Here is a 22,130-nt window from a genome sequence, read left to right as displayed (position 1 = left end):
CTTAACTTAATGCAACTATATTAACCAGACAGTTTAGTCTGCTTATTTAGCACTATGGACAAACAAGCCTATTGGAGTTCCTGTCTGTATTTGATAGCTGGAATTTTTTGTTGGTGTCATTATATAATTGTTAATGATAGGAGTGATTATCCCATGATTGCCTGTTTATTATGTAAAACCCAGCTAAATCCATAGGGTAACAGAATTCATGATAGATTTGCCAAACAAAAAGTTAAGCAACAGTGATTTTTAGAGCAATATTTTCACTTTTAGTTATTGAACTAATAATGAAACTGTATGGGTTTCTGTAAAAAATTAACTCACCTTAAACGTAGGCTACAAGGTACCCATATTCTCTTATTTTATTCTCCAGGGTTGATTTTAATTTATTTCACTAATTATTAGCTGTGTTCTTACCGTTTTGGTCTTCCTGCCCTTCTTTACTAGAAGGGTTCATTAATGCAGAAGTATTACAGTGTGTTCTTGAAAACAAATATTAAATCTGCATGGTACAAACAGTTCTGATTTCAGTTCCTTATTTTAGGATACGGGCATGAAGCCAAGTGCTATAATGTATACAGCTTCCTATGGTGAAAATAGTCAATTTAAGAATTGTAATCTAATTTAATTCTTTAGACTTTAATTTGACCAAAAAATTTGTTGCTGTTACTTGTTATTTCTGCTTTATTAATCCCTACTGTGTTGTTCATTATCATTTAAATACTTTTGAAAGTAAACATGGCAATAGTAGCAGATGAAATGTATGTGTTCAGCAGTTCAGAATAGCTTCTCTCAGTTAAGGCTTACGAGGCGCTGACACAGAGGCACATCATTCTTCCCCCTGTTGCAGATGACTGTGGCTCTGCTGGTTCTGTGTTACTAGAATCTCCCGTTAGCCCAAGTATTGCCCAGAATCTCCACACCAAGATTCAACACCCCCCAGTTCACATGTCAAAAAGAGCTTAAGGACAAATTTTGAATCACGGCTAACAGGCCTGATTTACAGGGGTTTTTTTAGCAAATGAAAACCGGCTACCTTACCGCTTTGTTAGTGTAAGTGGACTGATAGATAATTGGGATGATATCTATTCTTTGTGCCAGCTGAGAAAAGTGCTCATTGGAGCTCTTACAAGGGGCAGAGTTGAGATAAAGGGCCTGAATCTTCTTTTCTGAATCAACCACAACCACGATGAAACCGTTGTTATGTTGTTCCACCTTAGCAAAACCAGTATAAATAGAAGAGAAATTAGCTGATAATTTCTACCATCAGTATCTCTAGTAAATTGTACCAATGGGAAAAAAGTATGTTTTTACCTTTAACCTTAAAAAGTGTGTTACCTTTACAGAATCCTGATGTAATCAGCTCACGTTGAAAAGACATTTTCCTGTGTTCCTGTCTCTTATGTAGCAATCTTTACAGTTCAAAGCTCTTTCCACAGTTGGTAACTGTCCTTGTCCCCTTTTCATAGCTGGAGGCACTGAAACAGCAGGAGGGAGGTAGCTGGTCACGCAGCAGGACAGTGGCAGAGCGAAGAGATGCATCCAGGGTCCTTTGAGTTCTCATTCTGGATGTTGCTTGTCACTCAGTATTGTTTCATTGACTCACTGTCCTCAAAGAATTAAAAAAAAAAAAATTAAATAAAGAACGCTGTGAGTGGAGGTAGCTTTAAAATGTCACTTTCTTTTCTAGGCATCGCTATCAATTGAATGTGATGTTTGTTGGAGGGCCAAATGAAAGGAAGGATTATCATATTGAAGAAGGAGAAGAGGTAACCTGTATAGGTTGTTTATATTTTGCTGTCTTAATTGATCTATAATGATTAAAATGTAGCTACTTTTGAAGCTACAGCTACAGATTAGCAATGCCAGGCTCACTGATGTTGTATTTATTAGATCTATTCAAAGACTTAAACAGAATCATTCACCAGAACCATGCACCATCTGTGCATTTCCTTTGAAACAAGCACATGAGATCAGATCTGTTTTGCTATAATTTATTTCCTACAGGAAACTAGAGAAAGTGTTCTGACACATCAAAATGTCTCATTTCAACATTTTGGAACAAAGCTTTGGAAAGGTAACGATATTTTTAAAGTGGTGTTTTGTTGCAGAAGATCAATCTATATTTCGAAAGTAACTTTGAAATTCAGAAATCAAAATTAAATATTTTGATTGGCTTGAAATTATATTTTTTGGACTTCGTGAAAAATACCAGCATTTTCGGCTTTCATTCAGGTTTGAAAGGTTAAAGAATAGAGTCTCTAAATATTTTTCAAATCAGTCCCCTTCACTGCACATCTTCTGTATCAAAGGAAAGCCGTCCCACTGCTCTGAGTTTTGAGTAGCCATTGTGCCAAATGCAGAATATAGGAAGAAAGAGTAGAAGCCTATCAACATTGTAACAATTTACGTCTACTTTGTTTACTGCCTTTTTCATGGAATTGTCTGCTTGGCCTAAGGACTCCTCTGAGTCAGAAGTATCACAGCTGGCTCTGGAGGAACCCTGAGGGAAAGGGGACACTAGAGGCCTGGCAGTAAGGATTTCAGGATGGGAGACAATTTGCCTTGCTTCCCAGCAGAGTAATTTAATTTCACGTCATTCCAATAAAATTTGGCCACCTAATTTTAAGTACCTTTGGAAACCCAAGCCTAAGCATCTGCATAGTTCAAGGCAGAAGTGAGTCAAGTTCAATAAATCCTTTTAAAACGAAACAAAAATTTGTGTTTACTTGTCATTGAATCATTTCTCACAAAACCAACCCAAGCATTTCACAACAGCCTTCATTAATTTTCTGGTATAATTGTGCCATGCAGATGTTCATAGTCATTATAACCGTACCGCTGAAAAGAGCTCTGAAAGAGCGGTGGCTACCTTATCACTGTCAGACTCCTGCCTGCTTTGCATTGCCACCACGGTCTCGCAGCCCACGCGTGGCTGTGGGCACAGGCACCTCTGGTCAGGTACCAGGTTACCCAGCACGCTCAGGTATGTCTCCCCTCATCGGCTGCTCGGGGGGAGCTCCGGCAACACCCGGGACCACGCCGGCAGGTTGCTTGGGCTGGGAAGGAGGCAAGCCAGGTCTCAGGGCAGCGCGTGTGAAGTGGTTGTTGCTCACCAGAGGAATTTAGCATCCATCATATATTTACAAGGAAATTCCAGAGATACTTAAGTGGGGAAAACAAAATGTCGTTTCGTCAACATGATTATGTCCCTGGGAAAGGAGCAATCACATCTGTACTGACTGCTGAGAAAGCACTGAGAAGAATATCTTATCTGTACACTGCTGTTATGGCATATTGTTAAGTATTATATGTTAGATTACAAAAGAATGAGTGAATTTTGTTATCAAGGTCAACAATATCAAGGTTTGGCAAAACATAAAATGAAGGTATGTGAAGGTACATATGGAAGTCAATGATTCCAAATAATTTTTTCTGTAACTTAACCTTTTTGGTTTTATACAATTAATTTACTTTCTTGCTCTGAAGAATACATTAGAGCTGTACACTAAGCGAGGAACACACAAAAACAAGCTGAAGTTTAACTAGTGCAATAGCCTGCACTACAATATTAAATATGTTGTATTTTTTTTTCTTTGCTTTATGATTTTCTCTCTTCCTGCATCTCCCAGTTCATACTGGATTATCCTGGGTCCCCAACCCATTCCTGTGCTGTTTCTTTTTTTTTTTTAATTTATCTCCTCCTCCCCTTCCCTTAAAATGAAACTTAGATTAATATAATTTACCTTTTTTTTTTTTTATTTTGCAAGATATTCTTGTGTTTGAAAAGAATTTGGCCTACCTTTAATAAGCCTAATCCCATTATGTGACTTTCCAAAGGTATAAAAAGTTAGCTGTATCTATAAAGGCATAATTTAAATCAGTATGCAACAGTATGGTAAATTATTGCTAATTCAACCGGATACAACATTTTTTAGGTATCACTACATCCTCATTTACATAGCAAATTTCCCACAATTACTCAGCAACCAAAAATGGAAACATAAAATTCCTATCAGATAGGAAAATCAGCAATATACACATCAGAAGCGTTATCAGTTACATATCAGTTTAACATATGGGCCAATTTTATCTGCTTTTATGGAGCTACAGTATACTCATACGTTGCATTTTACCATAGCTTTTTATCAGACACATTTGTACTTTCCTGTGATCTAATTAAGCCCTTAGATCCATGTTTTTCATTAGAGAAGAATTGTGAGGCAGAGAGTATCCTACTAAAAAGGCATACTCCTAAATTAGATTTGGGATTAAAAAAAACATTCAAAACCATGTTCAGCTCATTATTTTGGCAGGTAAAAGGTCATTTATAGTTCTAAGTGGTAATTTGAAAGACAAACTATATAGGCATACTGTTTAACAGGCCAGATCATGAATGCGAAAATGCACAAATCTTTTACGCAAATTTAGCTGATGCTACTCTACTAGTATTATTCTGATAGCAAAGAAGTGTCAGTTTAGAAAATAAATTTAAATTTAGGATTGTTTATATCTGTTCACTCATTACTTTATACCTGTTAGCATATAGGACACACAGCTTATAGTGTGTCCTGTGGCACAACTTGTGCTTGTCAGCCTGCAGTTCACAGCAGCAAGGGGTTGACATGCAGGGATGAGGGCTTCGGAGCATCCTCCTGCTGCCGAGCTGGTCTCTGCTGGTGCTGTTAATGTGCAGGTCAGTTGGGAAGATGAGTTGCGACTGGCTAATTGTGAGAAAAACTGGAGGCTCGATTTGGACTCTCTTCAAAGCCTTTTAGGATTGTCTCCTGAACATTTATTTAGGCTAAAACAGCAGCTAGTCTTGCACAATTTTTTTCCTCCTCTCGGCAAGCAGGAGTTTCCTAAATATGTAACTCAACATTTTCTTCCTTCTTAGTTCTCTATACTGCTTCGCCTCCTTCTTAATTTTCTGTGCACTGCTTATTTGCCATCCTTCTGCACAGAAGTACTGCCTCATACCTGAGACATTGTTTTCCATTGGACAGGTTTTATAAGAAGCCAAATCAAGCTATACCTTACAAGAGATAAACCATTTGCATTCTTTGGCTTGACTTTACCACTATACCATATTTATTCTTTTTCCTCTTTGTAAATGTTAGGTTCTCCCTTGCTCCCTTGTCCATCAGAACAGACACAGAGTCAGCAAACGTCTACTCGGACATTCTCTGCCTCTAGATCAGATGCATTCTCAAAATGAAACTGAATTGCTTTGGGAAATACATCTTCTGTTGAAACATGGCAAAAAAACTGCTGTAAGAATGCACCTATATAGCTATATAGGCAAAACTTTCTTAATATGCACTAAAAAGAAAGTGTTTGTGCTATATAGCTAGTTTTGTGAGTTTTCACGGGAATCATTATTCCAATGTACCTCACTTGTCAAGACAGCTTTGGATTACATGGACTAGTGACTACAATTCTTGTGTAGTCAGCTGGATGAGACCACTGAAAGCTTCTGTGGTGGCCCTGACATGATGCTCAGCCTGTCATGGCTGTGGGGTAACAGCTGCATTCCAGGTACCAGGAAGCAGTCCTGGATGTACCTTTGTTTCTTGAACTTTCCATCATACGGTAGCATTTGTGAGTTTTGGCATTGCAAAGCCTGGGGGCGGGGGGACACCTCTAGTCTTATCTTATAAATTCATCATATAACTTTCAACAAATAAGGTAAGTGAAAACTGAAGGGGACTGTATGTTTTGGAGGAAGTTAATGGCAGATAAAAACCATGATCATAACAAAGCTTAGCTATAGTAAAACCAACTTCGGATTTTATTTACTGCATTGTGTGAGCTGCTTTGAGGGAAAGTGAGATGCTAACAGCTAAATCTAGGATCACAAAAGTAGGTAGGCTCTTGTCTCTTTGCTCACTTCAGTCCACCACTTAAACACAATGAATCTCAACTAGCTGACTTTGATTTCTTAACAATTTATATTCTGATGTTGAGTCTACATAAAACAGTGTAGTTCCATGCAGAGAAATTCAAATCAGCCTTTCATCTACCACCTGCAACACATTTGCATTGGCACAGTATTCTGCTTGGTTTTAAAAGCCCTGCTTCTCACTATGGTGTATTTTACCCTAAGTTTCTGCACTCAACATCTGGGTTGTTTCGTATCACCTAAGTACTGATGCAGCCCCACAGACCAGAGCCCTTACACTGCAGCCCTAAAGAGGACTCTCAGAACAGAAATTCCCTCTCCTTTGAGCATCTTGGCCAATCTCTTCAGCTTCTTCTAGCATATTTACACAGTCTGATTGAGATATAGTAACGTCTTGCTCTGAAACGTGGTACAGATTTGAGGTGACATCTGCCACAGCTCACCTGAGTTTTCTAACCTGAGTTTCCATTTCTCTTTTTCTCCCTCTCACACACACACCACAAGTAAGACTTGGCTCCAGTTTCAAATTGTCTGCTTAAATGAAGCCTGACCCCTCCTGCTAGCATGTGCTGCTCTCTAGGCAGCATGCTTTTGAGAAACTCTTCCCAAGCAGCTTAATTCTCCGTTTGCATTGTATGGGGATACTGGATGCCTAAGGAGGGGAAAGAGGGGCTAGGTGAGCATTCCAGTGGGTGGTATTGTGGTGCTTATCTCCCAAATAAAACAGAACATGAGTTGCAGCAAAGCAAGAGAAACATTTTTGCTTCTTTGTATTTAAAAAACCCACACATTTATCTGGTGAAAACTCTTTGAATATTTTAATAAGAAACAAAACTCCTATTACAAAGTAATAAGAGTGACGATCCTTTTGCATCAGAAAGAGATTGTGTCTTCAGAAATAAGTTTGCTGCATAAAATCATTGGGATGAGTCTTGGCTAGTATTCAGGTTTCACAGATGACATGTAAATGAGCAGAGGGGAAAAAAAAAACCAAAACCAACAAAAAACACAAACCCACAAAATAGTTTTCTCTACCTTCCTCATCTGTTTGCCTCCCAGACTTCTGATGGCTGAAAAACCTTGTGATGAGAGAGGGAGAAAATTGTTTTTCTGTGCTCAAGTAGATCAATCACCGCTGAAGTCTGGAGAACACCCAGGCTCTACTCCCACATCAGAATTTGATTTGCTCTGCAAATTAATTTAGTACTTAGCAATCTGACAAGCAATAGAAGCCGGGATATGCCAAGTCAGAGCCTAATCCCAGAAGTGGCTGAACAATCCCAAATTCCACTTTCAGAAGCAGTCAGTACTCAAAGTACACTGCAAATTGCAGATATCTTTAGAGGTCTGTGAATAAGCTCTCAGCTACAAAAGCCCTCACAGAGCTTTGGGCTCCTACATCTAGGCAGAGTTTGGTATCAAAGGTGGATCCAAATTAAATTGCATACATTGCTGTACATAAAATAGACTTGTTTTTTAATTGGCCTATGCAAACCAATTAGAAATACTGTGTTTTTCCTCTACTACATGCTTCCTTCTTTACTGTGCTAGGACACGCATACCTGGATGAAGGAGCAATACAATTCTCACCACATTAATATGGTGGGGATGATAGTGCTCTTTTTAAGGTAGTATCCACACTTTCTACTGCCCTGTTGAAATGAATTCCTACCAAGTCAAGTAGCTTCAGTCATGCTTCCACTGACAGCAACAGTGAACTCCTGCCTCTCTGCATCTCCACCTATTTTCTCCAGAAATGCCTGCATAATGTATTTTATGAGTCTGCATAATTGAGTGAAATACCCCTTTACAGACTTGACAATGATTCAGCACTGGTCACGCTGCCTTTCACTGCAGCTTAACACAATGCTATCAGGTTTGAAGCATGATCAAAAAGGGTGAAGCAGACTAAGGTAGCAGGATGTAATTCTACAGTAAAGAGAACTTACAGAAAATTAAATGAGTCAAAAAATAAACTCTTAACCTGAAAGGGCTTTCACCATAGGTATAACTGCAGTTTTAATGATCATATTGAGCAATTTCATGAAAAAACGTTATGCTTAGGACAAAGAATGACTTCTAGGTGGCTCAACTTCTAGAGGTAAAGTGAGAATTAATAGTTTAGTGTAATTGTAACGAGAAGAGGCCACATAGTAAGCAGGAAAGCTAAATGAAAGGCAAAAGTCTGGAGGAATGAAAGGAGGAAAAGGAGGAGGTACAAAAATAATAAAATAAAACCCCCCAAATAAGCACATTTAGTAATATGAGGGATAAAAAGAATGGTGAACACCGTGTGTTTCTTCCTTGAGCCACATTCTTCACCCAGAAAGACAAATCCATGTCTGATTTTAACCCATTATGCAGTAGCAATGTACAAATCTAGGCTTTTTTGCAAGGATATATATTTTTTTTTATGTGTAAGAGACCTCATCATTAATAAGATGCTAAAAGAGTGAAAATATTACTGTGGAGAATGGATACCAGATTATCCCAGTAAAAACAGACCAATGAGGAATGCTTATATTTTCAGGTAGCATGAACTCTACTGACTTCCTCTCCATCTATATATGCATACGTATTTGTGTATACACATACATATACATACACTTGTGTGCACACCCACACACACACCAGTACTTCCTTACTCAGGCCTTGATTTCTCCAGGAGATACTTAGGAAGAGGTTAGATTTGCCCAGGATGCAAAGTTCAGTCAGCATTTAGAAAAAATAACATTCCAGCAAAAAGACAGTACAATACTGTATTGCCAACCTGTCCTGTGAAATGGGCATGGACTGTAACTCACTGAGGAAACAGCTGACAGTCGTCTTGAAAAAAGTTCAGGGTGTAATATAAGCACAGCAGCAGAATCAATAATTACTGCCACTTGTATTAATCACAGTTACATCGGATGATTTATGGATGACGGAAGCACTCACACATTTTTCAAAAAAGTTTTGAAGAATAGACCATAATTTATAGTGAAAGGTACTACTGAAATTCAGTCAGTAAAACACTTTTGTTGACAATGTGTAACCCACCTCATTCCTCCTTTCCCATTGCAAAACTATTCTTTTATTTCAAAATTCAGTGTTCAGAATCTTTCCTTATGACTGCGATGCTTGGCTATTGAACTGGATGGCCCCTTTCCCCTCCCCAGTCTCTCATTACCAGAAAGTTGCTTAGCCATGGGATTTGTGGTCACAAGCAGAAGAAGCCTCTGCCTCTGTTGTCCTTTCTCTCTTCTACATGTCCTGTACATGCGTTCAGTAATAGCTCCCTCAGCAGTTATAGGGAAGATAACACTCCAAAGCTCAACATTTCAAAAAGGATCTTTCAATTTCAGCATTACGAGTGCCATATTACTAATGGCCTGTGTGATAATCCATCAGGATCTTAAGGTCTTAGATAAGTCTTTTTTTGAAATGAAGGAGAGATCATTTCCCCACTCAAATCACTTTATGTTGCACAAAGAGCAGTTAGCCTTGCCCGATGTGCTCTGTAATGAGGGCTGCTATAGCATTTTATACGGTCATTCAGTAACACCAAAGAAAATGACAGGAAAAGAACACGGGGAGATGGAGTGCAAGGAGGATAAGTAGCCTGGCACTGTGGCCATCTAGACAGGAGTTATAATTTATCCACGGTGATGTCCCTGGCACAAGGTGAACTTTTCACTTGTGTAAGAGCTCTCAGCATGAGCTCGTTTTCCCAGTACATCTTCCGTTCTCTCTACTGTGTCATTCCATTGGCAGCATATTTATTCTTTCTTATGTTTCTTGAATTCTCAGGGGCATGTATTAGTATTTCAAAACTGTTTTGGAAATAATCCTGATTAAAAAAATTGATTAAGCTTTTCTAATGTTGGAAAGGGTTTAGTTTGGGGTTTTTATATACTTCGCTGGTTTCTTATTTCCCCTATTTATTTTCCATTTTGCTAAAATTGTAGTGAATTACTATAAATAAAATTATTTTCATTATAGTTCTAACTTTTGATCAGGTTTCAGACAATTTCAGCTGCACTAGCAATTATATGAATTAATCTGATTGGTTTCTAGATATGGCAAACAGAACATGGAAAGCACATAGAAGCTTGGCAGAGAGTAGCAGAAAATTAAAGTTGACTTTTTGAAGTATTATTGCTCTGTATTATATAAAACAAGGAAAAATGTGCCTATTATTCCAGGTCAAAGAGAGATCTGCGTACAGATCATAGCACAGTTCTGCCATGAAACATGAGGCTAGGTCTGAACACCTCAGAGCCACACAAAGCTACTCGGAAAACAGAGCTGTGGAAAGGTCACTGAAGACAGAATTATAGGTTCAGTGGTTCTGTCCTTCTACATGCTACGAATGTAATCCTTTTACATACACAGTAGGAAGAGGAGCAGCTGTTGCTGGGCTTTGAGGGTATCCACAGAAATAAAGCAGAACAGCTTCCAAATGGGCAATTATTCCCATATGAGAAATCTCCATTAAAAATGAAAAAAAACCCACACCCAAAAAACCTGTGCATGCATATTTGGAGCTTATTTGGAAAAGTGACATTTAATTTGACTGAATGTAATACTGAAGACCCTGCTACATCTGAAATGAAGCTTTATACACAGTGTAATTGATGGATGTCTGAACCATAACGTCCCAGCCCTAAAAAGAGTAATTCCCAGGAGTAAAGGCAGTGCAATGGAATTCCACTGGGTTCACAGAACAGCTCTATAAGCAGTTACAGACTTCTTAGATAGATTGTCAAATGTATGTAAGATAATGGAAATAATACATATTTAGTAACATTTTCAAAAGCAACAAAGCTTGGAAGTCTGTTATTTATTGTTAGGAAAAAATCTGTAAATATTTGCAATTACAGATTGAATGTATTTGTAAATGTACCCTTTATATACAGAATATGAAGTACAGAATGTTTTGGAGTAGTTGCCTTAATGTTATTTTCCTATTCTTTCAGCTTTTTTACCAGGTTAAAGGAGATATGTGTTTGAAGATAATTGAAAAGGGGAAACAAAAAGACATTGTCATCCGAGAAGGAGAGGTAAAACAGGATTGTTTTTCTGTTATTGTTGTACATAGGTATGTTAAATGAATATTTTTATGAAGTATTTAAAAATCAATTTATCCCTGCTGCACAAGACGTGGCATCAGAATTAAAAAAAAAAAAAAAAAAAAAAAAAAGAATCAATGCAGTATAGCAAATTCCATGTAATTAACAGCAAACTACAATACACTGTGTTCAACATTTCATGATTTCAATAACAGATAAAAATCTCTCTGGGCATTTGGGATACCCATTCAGATAGTCAGGAATCTACTGAGAGGAGTTCTTATTCAGCTGCATGGCATGGAATCCGTCGTGTGAATTCAAGTGGGTCAGTCTTTTATTAACACATTGTCAGGTACATATTGCCCACCCACCCAAGTATGCCAGTAAGCGAACTGCCTAGAACTTAGAAAGTGAAGAGATTCAGCTATTTTCAGCCTTCTTTAGTCCTCACAGCTAGCCTTTGCAACCATCACAATATGAGAACAGTTTTAAAAGAGCAATTTATGGATAAAATGTATCCAGCTGCACTCAGTTGTTCTTCCTTATAGTAGTGGACTTGCTAAAGCATAGATTGCAGTGCTCTTAATGAGAGCATGACTAGATATTTTACTTGGTGTTAGTACAAGTTATTAGATGTGCTACAACTGCCACAAGCTTGAACTGCACTCAGTCTTTAAAAGTATTATTAGATCTAGTGGGGCCAGCCTTTAAAATGGAAGACATATATTAGACCCGATAGCTTGATGTCATTAAAAGTATTATGACATTTTCAATGAAGAAACGGATCTACGTTTTCAAACCTAGAGACGGTGAGATTCTGGTAATACACTTCACACTGGAGAAGTACATCCAGCTGAGATCTTGGCATGTAGCAGAAGCATTAATGAAAAGGAGCACACAATGTCCTTAGTGGGAAGACTGACACTAGTCCTGGTGAGGCACTATCATTAGCTCTGCTTTGCAGACAGTGAAATTGTAATGACTTGCCCAAACCTGGCTAAGAAATCTGAAGAACAGTACAGTACAGGCTTACGACCTTCCTACGTAGTCAGACAGCTGCTGGAATAAGGTTTATTCTCAAACTTCAGTAATAGACTTCTCCCAACCAAATGTTGCCTATTCACTTTGTCACTTGCATGAGTAAGTAGCCCCTCGTATTTGTTAATTACTTCTGGAGAGAATAACACTCCATGTCATGCAATCACAGGTGCTCACTGTGTTGGAGAGATACACGTTGTTGATTAGTTTAGATATTTTCTTGAGCTGACAACAAACTTGCTTTTTATTTCCATTTCTGCTACTCAGAAATTGCAGTAAATTTATAAATTCCAGATGCGTAGCTGGTGAGATTTTCGTTTCAATTGTGTCTAGCAATGATGATCAAACTGGGAGGACAGCACCTGACTGCCCTAAAGGCAGTGCTGATTGCAGAGTCAATGGTCATCATTCACTGAGAAAGCAAGAAACAGTATCTGCCCGGCTGTTGGTACCAAAGTGGGTACAGCTGCAAAGGAGCAAGACAGGATCAAAAAAGAGTAGGGAAAAAGTGGGGCAAGGAGCAGAGGATTTTGCGGGCTGGGGGGCAGGGGAAGGACAACACAAAAACCAAAAACTTCTTGACACTGATGCTTTCCCATTTCTTTGAACAGATGTTCCTCCTACCTGCTAGGATACCTCATTCTCCTCAGAGATATGCAAACACTGTGGGTCTTGTGATTGAGAGGGAAAGATTAAAGACAGAAATTGATGGGCTCAGGTGAAGTATAAACTGTTGGCTGATCTGTTAGGATTTGTAATATAAGCTAATTTCTCATATGAATACAATACTGTATTTTACTTTCTTGATAATTTATCAGATTCACGCTGGCAATTTTGTACTAATTTTATCCACACATCTATTTATCTACACACATATAAACAGAGATTTCATTTAGCATTTGATTTAGTTAAACAAGGAACATGTTGAAATGTCTTAAACGCATGTTGTGGTTATAGCGATCTACTTATGTATTGCCTACAACTATTACCTTAAGTTTTAAAATATCAGAGCTCTGTAACAACACAAATCAAAAAAGATTTTTTTAATATCAACTCTGGCAAGCAGAACATTAATTCCTTTGTAAGCACTGGAAGCAAAAAGATGAAGAGCAGCTTTCTTGGCAAGTGTGTGGGAAGCTGGAAACAAAAGTCAATTTTCTTAACACGAACCCCTCTACATGGTACCTCTACCTACATACACCTCTGCCTAGCTTTTATTGCCTTATGAGAACAACATCTGCAAAGAAATGAGAGGTTTACTTTGTATTCTAGTGGGAGCAGGACTAAGCATTGTCCTGTGGTCATACAGAATTCATAAGTCTAAGAAGGCAACTCACAGCAGTAACATTAGCTAAATTAGAAAAGCTGCTTTGCTATTGACCAGATACAACTGAGCAAAGAGAGTTTACAGGTAATTCATGTAATTTATAAAGATTTAAAACTGCGGTAATACCTGTAATGTACTGTTTCTGTTATTTTGCCTACAGTTTTGACTGTTGCATGGGCAGTGTCACAGCAGGAAGACTGCGAATATGCGGAACTAGAAAGATATACTTTTTCATTCAAACAAAAAAGGCTAAAGAAAGAAATAAGAAACTCAGAAAGGAACCATTCAAAAAAACACCTGATTGGATTCCAAGCTAAAGACAAATCCAGTTCACTTAAAACATTGTTCATCTATGCACTTGTCCCTTTTATTCCTTTCGTTGCAGGTCTATGGATTGTGAGCACTTATATTATTACAAAGATATTTTGAGCTAGAAACAATTGGCCAGTGATTCAGATAACAATGTTTATTTGTAATAAAGGAATATAAGTAGCTTTAGGTAAATTTAAGTAAATAACCTACCTTGTACATCAAGTCTGTGAATGGTATGAGTTAGAGAGATGTTGAATGCCTTTTTAGGGATCCCAGGTAGATCTAGAGATTCACACTCCAATATAGTCATGCTCTTGTGGAGAAATGAAACTAAAAGCTACCATATGGTTTGCAGGTGGAAAAAAATAATTGGCTTAACAAAGCACACTCTTAATTACAAATATCTAATCAGGTGCCTGAAAATAAATCACTTTTAGGTTCTTAGTGCCCTTGTTTTCACACTGGCATGATGAACAAAGACACCTGAAGTTTTGGAAATGAACAATCATGTCATACTTTTGAACCTACACTGTCTCTCTGTGTGCTCCTGGGAGAGATGGGGATTTACAACCAGAACCTCTAATCTTCTCAAACTTTTTTCAGTCCCAGCCACCTGCAGCAAAGAGTGTACAAGAGGAAGTCATAATAAACTTTGAAGTATGCTGACTCAAGGTCTAATATTATGTTACTGTTCCATTATTTATCATGCCTACAAGCCTCAGTCATAAATCAGAGCCCCAGCATGCCAATTAGTGTACAAGCGAAGAATAAGTAGCCTGCCCCAGCCTAAGTAATGATTACATGCTTTGTACTATAAGAAAAACACACTAGCTAATCTTAATCCCGTGGCAAAAAAGTACAGAAAAAACTAAGTTTGATGCTATTTGTGTGGTTGGATTCTTTAACACCTAGTAAGGTGCAAAGTCTTTCCCAGGTGCAAAGCCTTTTCCCAGCCGAGACATTTGTAACATCTCTCTTCTCCATAGATTCTCCGTGTTCAAAATTTGTGCTCCTAGCACAGCTTTTTTCCATATTGGAGACATTAATAATGTTACTCTCTTCCAAGTACCCTGTTTTTGCAAACCTTGTGAAGCCGGGGAGCTCTTAGAAGGTTTCTGGACAATATGTATATAGATACATAAGACAGACATGAATACACAAATATGCACAGTATAATTAGATAAGCCTTGTTTTGCCCTTCAAACACACATTCCAGTGACTTTAACCCAAAGGACACATAGGACCTATTTACAATCAGTTGCAATATGAGTGACTGCACTGGAGCATCACTCCCTTGCCAGTCCATGCAGTCTTTTTTAAATCTGTAGGTAAATTCTATATTTGCCATTCCAAAGATTACAGCAACCCTGACCTGTTGATCTCAGCACAATTTATTTATTTGTTAAGACATCAAATAATGCAAGTGCAGCACTAAGTTACTCTTCAGAGGGGTGACATAAATACCTTCCAAATTTACACAGCTGACAATCATCTATTTTTTGCAAACAAATCCATAAGCCACCTTGTTTTTTTATCAGTCCATGCATGTGCAATAAGCCAGTGGACTCTCTTAAATATGAGCATTTATCTCATAGCTGCATGAAAACAGTTACTGGAAATGGTTATTTTTTGTTACAGTTACTGGAAACAGTTATTTTTGCAGTAACAACATCCAAAGTGAGAATTATTGGTCCCAAGGGACTATGGCATCAGTCATTTCCAGGATTAAATCTGGAAAGTTTGCTAAAGGAATTTGGTGACTTATCTGTGGTTGATCAGCAGAACTACAAGGCCCTCCATAGAAGTCTGAGCATCCCATCCACCAAGTCAGCTAACCAGGGAAACAGAAAGCTTCCCTAAATAACCATTCTTCAGAACAAAGTACAGCATGCTTGAGAATAACACGCTTTTACACAACATCAAGTGGCTATTTTCTTGAAAAGACTGAAATTGCCTGATCAGTTAGTTAATAAAAGGATTGACTAATGTTTTTACTTTGTCAGATACTATGTTGGAGAATCAACTAATGTCCTCTTTGAAAAATGGTTTCACTGTGAAGATCTCGGCACTCAACTTATACCAATAATTCAAGAGTAAGCTTTTTTCTGTGTAAATTTTAAAAGAACAGTTAAAATGATCTCATAGATCTTCATCAGTCTGTGACTTACACAGTTAATTTTCTATTTATGCTGCATTTTACATAGACTTGTTAAAAGTTCATTGCTGCTCTACAAATTTTTAATTATGTCTTGTATACCCCAAACTCATTAAATCAGATTGTAAAAAATATGAAAATCAAGTGTTCCTCACATCTATCTGGAACATACTTTTTGAACAAGTAAAAGCACACTGCTGCTAAGTGCAAAAAGAATTGAATGAAAAATTAACACTGAATTGATGCTAGGTTAACTAGGTAAAACACTAAATTGCCTTAGGGCTTCTTTCACTCTTGCTTTAATCTAAGTACTTTTAATCTATCTTGTTCATGAATAATCAGGACTGGCAAATTTGGTAGAGAGCTGCTTTCTAGGAAATGTGTGAATGTCATCAGTTAACTAATCAATTTGTTAAACAGTTGCTAAAGGTGAACAAAGAACTTGTTTAGTGACATGAATTTTGGAGGACTTTCAGATAAACCGTCTCTCAATAAAATAGGTATAGCCCTGTGGAATACATGTGATAGTAGCTGAGGATCTGACACATCCATTCTCAGCACAAAGCTTAACGGCCAGTATTACTGCCTAGTCTTTGTTAACCTACAGAACATGAACATGACTTTTTACTGGTGTTTAAATGTTTATTATTCCAGGTTTTTCAATTCAAGACAGTATCAAACTGGAAAACCAAATCCAGGTAATGCAAATTAATTTCAGAATTGGAACAATTATTGTATCTGATTGAACAGCAATGATTCTCTCCACATAAAATGACTAAGTTTCTGTTTTTCTTTCTGATTATGTAAATTAAAGTTACTTTGGGAAGTAATTCCTTTCATTATCCCAACCACAAATAGAATCCATATACGTGATTACCAGTGGCATCTTGATTATTTGTGTGATGCCATCATAATGACCTATCAGGTAATTGTACAGTGCTAAATCTCAGTATCTCTATCCTTGCATGCCATTCAAGTCTTATACTAACAAAATTTCATTTCTGACTGCAGAGAATGAGATTTTTGTGAGCTGAATCTACACATCCTATACCTACTTGTACTCCTTTAACTATAAAACTATACACTGTGATCTGCTCTTGGGCAATAAGGACACCTGGAGAAAGACAGATACTTTTAGTTCATATTGGGTCTGATCCATTTAACATTTTATTTCCATGCTGTCTTGCCCTATTTTTTATTTTGCCTGTGTTTGTGGATAGTGATTGCAACTTCCACACTGGAGTAGATGCTCCAGTCCTAACTCCACTCTTGAGTCTGTTGGACAGAGACATAGGACACAGAGAAAGTGACTGTTAAAGAAAACTAATTTATTAGTATCTTTAGGAATCAGATCTCTCAAACATGATGGTTGCTTGCTTTCTGTATGGCAACTTAAGTCTCTATTGCAAGGATACTTGCAACAGCACTTCAGTGGGAAACTTGTTTTGCTGAAATCTTACAATCGCGTTGGCCCACAGCTCTACACGAACATCCTGCCTGTGCATGATCCATTGCTATTGATTACGGTAAACTATGTGCAAAATACCACCCACCTGCATCAACTACGTACAAAAGACTACACTATGTGACCATTTCTGCACCTTCAGGACCAGTTTCTATGGACTATTTGCAAGTGTTTTAGTTAGGTGCAACCTGGTCAGTTCTGCTGCATGACCTACCTGGAGAGTCTCCATGACATTGCCAGGTTCTTAATCGACACATGGAAAAGTACAAAGCAGGATAAGCAAAGCAGGAGCTGCCTGTGGGATCTCCAGGACAGCCTGAGATTCCCACCTGGAAAGTTCCTGCACCAGTTAGCCAAATGCAGTTGTGAAGGCCACCAGTTCAGTCAATCCCATTGCTCAACTAGGTTTGTTGTTTCAAGTCAGTCTGTTGTCTGATCTATGCAGATGACTGACTGGGGTACGTCCTGCACCAACCAGGAAATCTATGGCTCACGTGCGCTGCACACATGCACAGCCATAATACCCAACTATGCTACCCTTACAACGACATGACAAACTTGAATGTCATCCTTTGGTCACACCCATAACTTAAATTCCATAGCTCTTGCCACAAGTAAAAGATAAATTTTAGTTCCCCTCTCTAAGAAGTTTTTGGAACCCGTTGTCCTTAATCTCCATATTCATTCCCAAATGTCTTAAGTAAGATGATTTTAATGAATTAGTGTAATAGAGACAAAAGTTCTAGTGAAACATTATTTCCACATCTATCTCATTTCTCAGCTTGATAGTCACCATAAAAATGTCACTGCCCACTGTCTCAATAATGGAACAAAGTTCTTACTCAAATCCTAAAATAGGGGAAAGATGTTTCTTGCATGAACATCACCTTTCTTAAAAATAGTTGACTAAATCATTGTCACCAAAATGAAACGTTCACAGAAGAATCCTATGTATGGGATAGCAACCTTACAAGCCCTTGCAGTTAGGAAATGGTAAGCCAGTCAGAAACCCTGCCTGCAAGACTTTGCAGCTGAACCAGCTTTTGGCATTGGCTCTTTGACTGACTAGGAAATGTACTCTTCAGAAAAAGGCTCTGTGTTTCTTACAAACAAAATATTGTCATCTCCAAGATCTTACTTTTCTTTATATGCACCATCAAAATGTGTTTATTTTAATTTGAGCATGTCACCTGTGTGGCATGTTTGGGTGTTGGTAGTTTGGTTTTTTGGGTTTTTTTTGTTTGTTTGTTTTTTGTTTGGTTGGTATTTTTTTTTGGATGGGGGGATAGGTAGGGCAGGTACTGTCTCTCACTGTGTGTTCATACAGTGTGTAGCAGAGGAAATATAATTTCAGATGAAGCCTCTAGATGCTGCTGTAATAAAAAAAATATCATCTCACACATACTATCCTTGTTCAGTGATTTCCAATAACATCCCTCACCAGTCTGAGCTAAGAGCTTGTATGCCAGTGACAAATTAATCATATCAGTGAAAAAAAAAAAAAAAAAAAAAAAAATTGCAGATTTATATTGTTAATATTTTTGCAGATTGGAGCTGAAGAACAAACCTGACAATCAATCAGAATATGATACATCTTGACACTTTTTTTTTTTAAACACAGAACTCTGAGAAATTGTTATTGATAAATCCAGTACAGAAGCTTGTTCCTTGTAATTTATTCAAAAGCTGTAAAAAGGCCAAAAGGCATGAAAGTCTTCCATTAAAGCTGAAAAAATTTTTTTTCAAGACAAAAAAAGTAAAGCAAGTAAATGTAGTTATTTTGCTCAGATCTCATTACATCTTTTTCCTTGAATGGATTTTCCTCTTGGATTAGCCGCTAAGTCAAGACAACAAATATTTGAAATGCTCTTGGCTTAACTCTTGCTATAAGCAAAAAGCAGTCAACAAAGTTACATGGCAGGCTTTCAGCCTGGGGAACAGCTCCATTTTTCCAATTTTCAGTTCTCATGAACAACAAGAAGCTCAAAGTCTCAGCAGTGTCTTATACATGAGGAAAATACCCCAGATTTTTAGTTACAGAAGTTTAGCTAGCTTCTGTAACTGTCAATGAGACTTGTGGGGTTTTGTTTGGTTTTGTTTGTTTGTTTGTTTGTTTGTTTTTTTAAAAAAAGAAAAGAAAAGAAAAAAAAAGAAAAATCAAACAAACTTTGACTGAGATATGAGTAAGCTGGTAATATGTTCCTTCTGGGGGCATACCCAACCTATAGAGAAATAATGCTTTGGAATTATTCCCTCAGCAGCTCTTTTTTTTTTTTTCCTCAAGAAGTAGAATTCAGCAATCAGCATGACACTTGTAACATATAACAAGCTACCACCAGTTTCCCATGATGTTTCACTCAAGACATATTTTAACAAGATTCAAGCTGGCCTATGCGGAGGGCTGGGTTTCAGCCTCTTCTTTCAGTTTCTCTTCTGAAAATCCAGAATCCCCTCAGTTTAAAAGTGCCTGCCCTTTTTAGAGAGAAGTGGAATAAAATTGAAGAAAAACATCTTGAAAGAAACCCTTGATTGCAGCTCACTCATAGAGGAAAGCTATAAATGGAATCAATCAAGCTCCAATTGCTTTAAAAAAAAGCACCACACCAAAAAAAAAAAAAAAAAAACAAAACCAAAACAACTTAAGTCCAGACTTTTTCTTGATTTATTTATGGTTTCTGGCTCAGCCAACAGTAGGGCAAATCCCTCTGAAAGCAGGGTACTCAGAATATATGAAGAGACAGCAGCAGCTATTAAAAAAAAATACATTTTTAGAAGAGGGACTCAAGTACCATCTTTTGTTACCACGTGTAGAAATAAAGCCTGAGAAAACTCTCCCCTCCTTTTATCAATAAGGGTGAATATATTTAGGATATAGCCTAAATATGGAACACTCAAAATAGGTTGGTTTTCTTTACTTTACACAATTTTTGACATGAGGAATCACAGTTATCAAAACAACTCTTGCTACTTTCAGTTGAACTAGACTGGAAGCAAGATTCTCTCAAAGTTTTTATTTCATCCTGATTTTATAGTCAAGAGGACAAGAGACAGTTCAGACAGAAAAAACCCAGCTCTAATAAACAGTGATGGCTGAATATTGTTCTCAAAAGTATCCAGAAGTTCAAAAGTTTATCCTGCCATGCTCACTGAAATATTCCAGGCTTCTTTTATGCGAAATTTGATGGGGAAAAGTGCAAAAAAGACTTTTCCTAAGTTAGGCTTGTTTAAAAATGATCTTTAAGAACATTAGTGGTGTAGGTAGAATGTCAGGGTTTTGTTTGTCCAAATTAATTAATCCACTTCTAATTATCAATGAAATTTTAATTCCCATAAAAGTTTTATTGGCAGTGGACATACAATATATAATACAAAAACCAGCCCTGTAGTAACTTCACTAGCAAAACTTTAATTGATTCTAGATATATCTAGGGTAATTTACAGTCTGGACTTGAAAACTGGTTAGTATTGTTGGAATACAGCATGGTTCCATGCTTATGATTCAGAGCAGACAAAACCTAAGGATCTGAATGAGTATGAAAAATTGGGTGCTTTCTTCAGTCTGTTGGAGTAGGAGTACCATACAGCTTAGGGCATGGTCTATAAACAAATGTTTTCTGGTTTCAGTAGTGCTATTCAGCAAGTTATAAGGGTGAGCTCAGCTCTGTAAAAATGAGCTTCCGTACTGTCATCCTCTGTACCTAATCCAGTGCAACCTCTGTAGACAGTATTTGCTGTTAAGTCTTGTTTCACTGGTGTATAAAAACAAGCAGATCAAAAGAGAAGAGTGTTAATAACTGAAAATAAGAAAAGGCTAAAGAATAATGATAACTGGCTAGTGGGCAATATTAATTCAATTAAAACTACCTCAGAAAAATAAAAACAAGGAGAGGAAGAAATTCTGTCTTCATTTACACTAGAGCAAATATAGGGCCACTCTTTTGAAATTAAAATAGCTGTGTAAATATTTGTGTCTTTCTGTTGTAGGTGTGTTGAAATAATTCTAAAGATACTATCACTGTGGGTTATTTTAAAATAAGAATGATGATTTTGGAAATAATTTTTATTTTCTATGAAGCTGTTTAGAAAACTGAATATTTGATTCTTTTTTCTCTCATCTTTTAAGGATTTCCAACATATCTAGGTAGATTGCTCCTTCTCTTCTAAAATATGTTACTTCTTTCTGCTTTGAGTACTTGTATTAAAAGAATCAGCATATGAGCATTTAGATATTAAGGAGTGTTCCTCTAGGGAATTTATTTTGCAAAGAGCCACCGGGAGGTCTCCAGAGCTGAACAGTATTCAAACTGATAGAGTCAATCATTTTAAACTGTCTAGACCCACCATAATTGTACAGTTCTCTGAGACGCTTTCTCTACAACTTTTATCAACAGCTTGAATCTACTCCTTTTTCCTATCATCCTCATCGTCTCTGTTCTGGCAAAGATGCCCACATAAATACACTGTTCATCTTTATCCCATCATACCTAAATAATTTAAGTAACTTCAAAGTCATGTTCATCTCTCTTCTGAAGCCCACCCGAACTGCAAAGGGTACATAGGTGGAAGAAGGGAATAGAATCATCTATTCTATCATCTAATCATCATCACCTCCAATCCTGTATAACCATGCAACCTCTCACTGGCTTCATCCATTTTCCCCTCCCTTCATATTTAACAACTTTCCATGCCACACCAGTCCCCAATGAGTATATAGCCAGTACTGGAGACGAAGAGCTCAGACGAACCAACCTAAGTCAGCAACCTTTAAAACACAAATAAAGCAGAATTACAACATCTGGACTATGGCTGCTATAATGTGCCATATGAAAACTTCTGCTAAACTTTTTAATCCCAAATGATAATGTACCATCCAAAACCCA

The 22,130-nt window shown here is 37.4% G+C and overlaps 1 protein-coding gene across 1 annotated transcript in view; it reads left to right on the top strand.

The window, feature by feature from the left end:
* The window catches only part of HAAO (3-hydroxyanthranilate 3,4-dioxygenase), a gene marked incomplete at both ends in the record, with an annotated part of 36,103 nt that overhangs the window by 2,610 nt on the left and 11,363 nt on the right, over positions 1 to 22,130 (top strand). The window contains 5 exons of the mRNA XM_082305606.1: positions 1,691 to 1,769; positions 10,861 to 10,944; positions 12,603 to 12,709; positions 15,634 to 15,723; positions 16,440 to 16,483. Coding sequence (XP_082161732.1) covers positions 1,691 to 1,769; positions 10,861 to 10,944; positions 12,603 to 12,709; positions 15,634 to 15,723; positions 16,440 to 16,483 — 404 coding nt within the window. The remainder of the gene's footprint in view (positions 1 to 1,690; positions 1,770 to 10,860; positions 10,945 to 12,602; positions 12,710 to 15,633; positions 15,724 to 16,439; positions 16,484 to 22,130) is intronic.

The sequence above is a fragment of the Platalea leucorodia genome (assembly GCF_965183815.1).
Source record: "Platalea leucorodia genome assembly, chromosome: 3".
Classification (NCBI taxonomy): Eukaryota; Metazoa; Chordata; class Aves; order Pelecaniformes; family Threskiornithidae; genus Platalea; species Platalea leucorodia.
The sequence above is the reverse complement of the archived record's forward strand: the minus strand, read 5'-3'. Positions and strand labels throughout refer to the sequence as shown.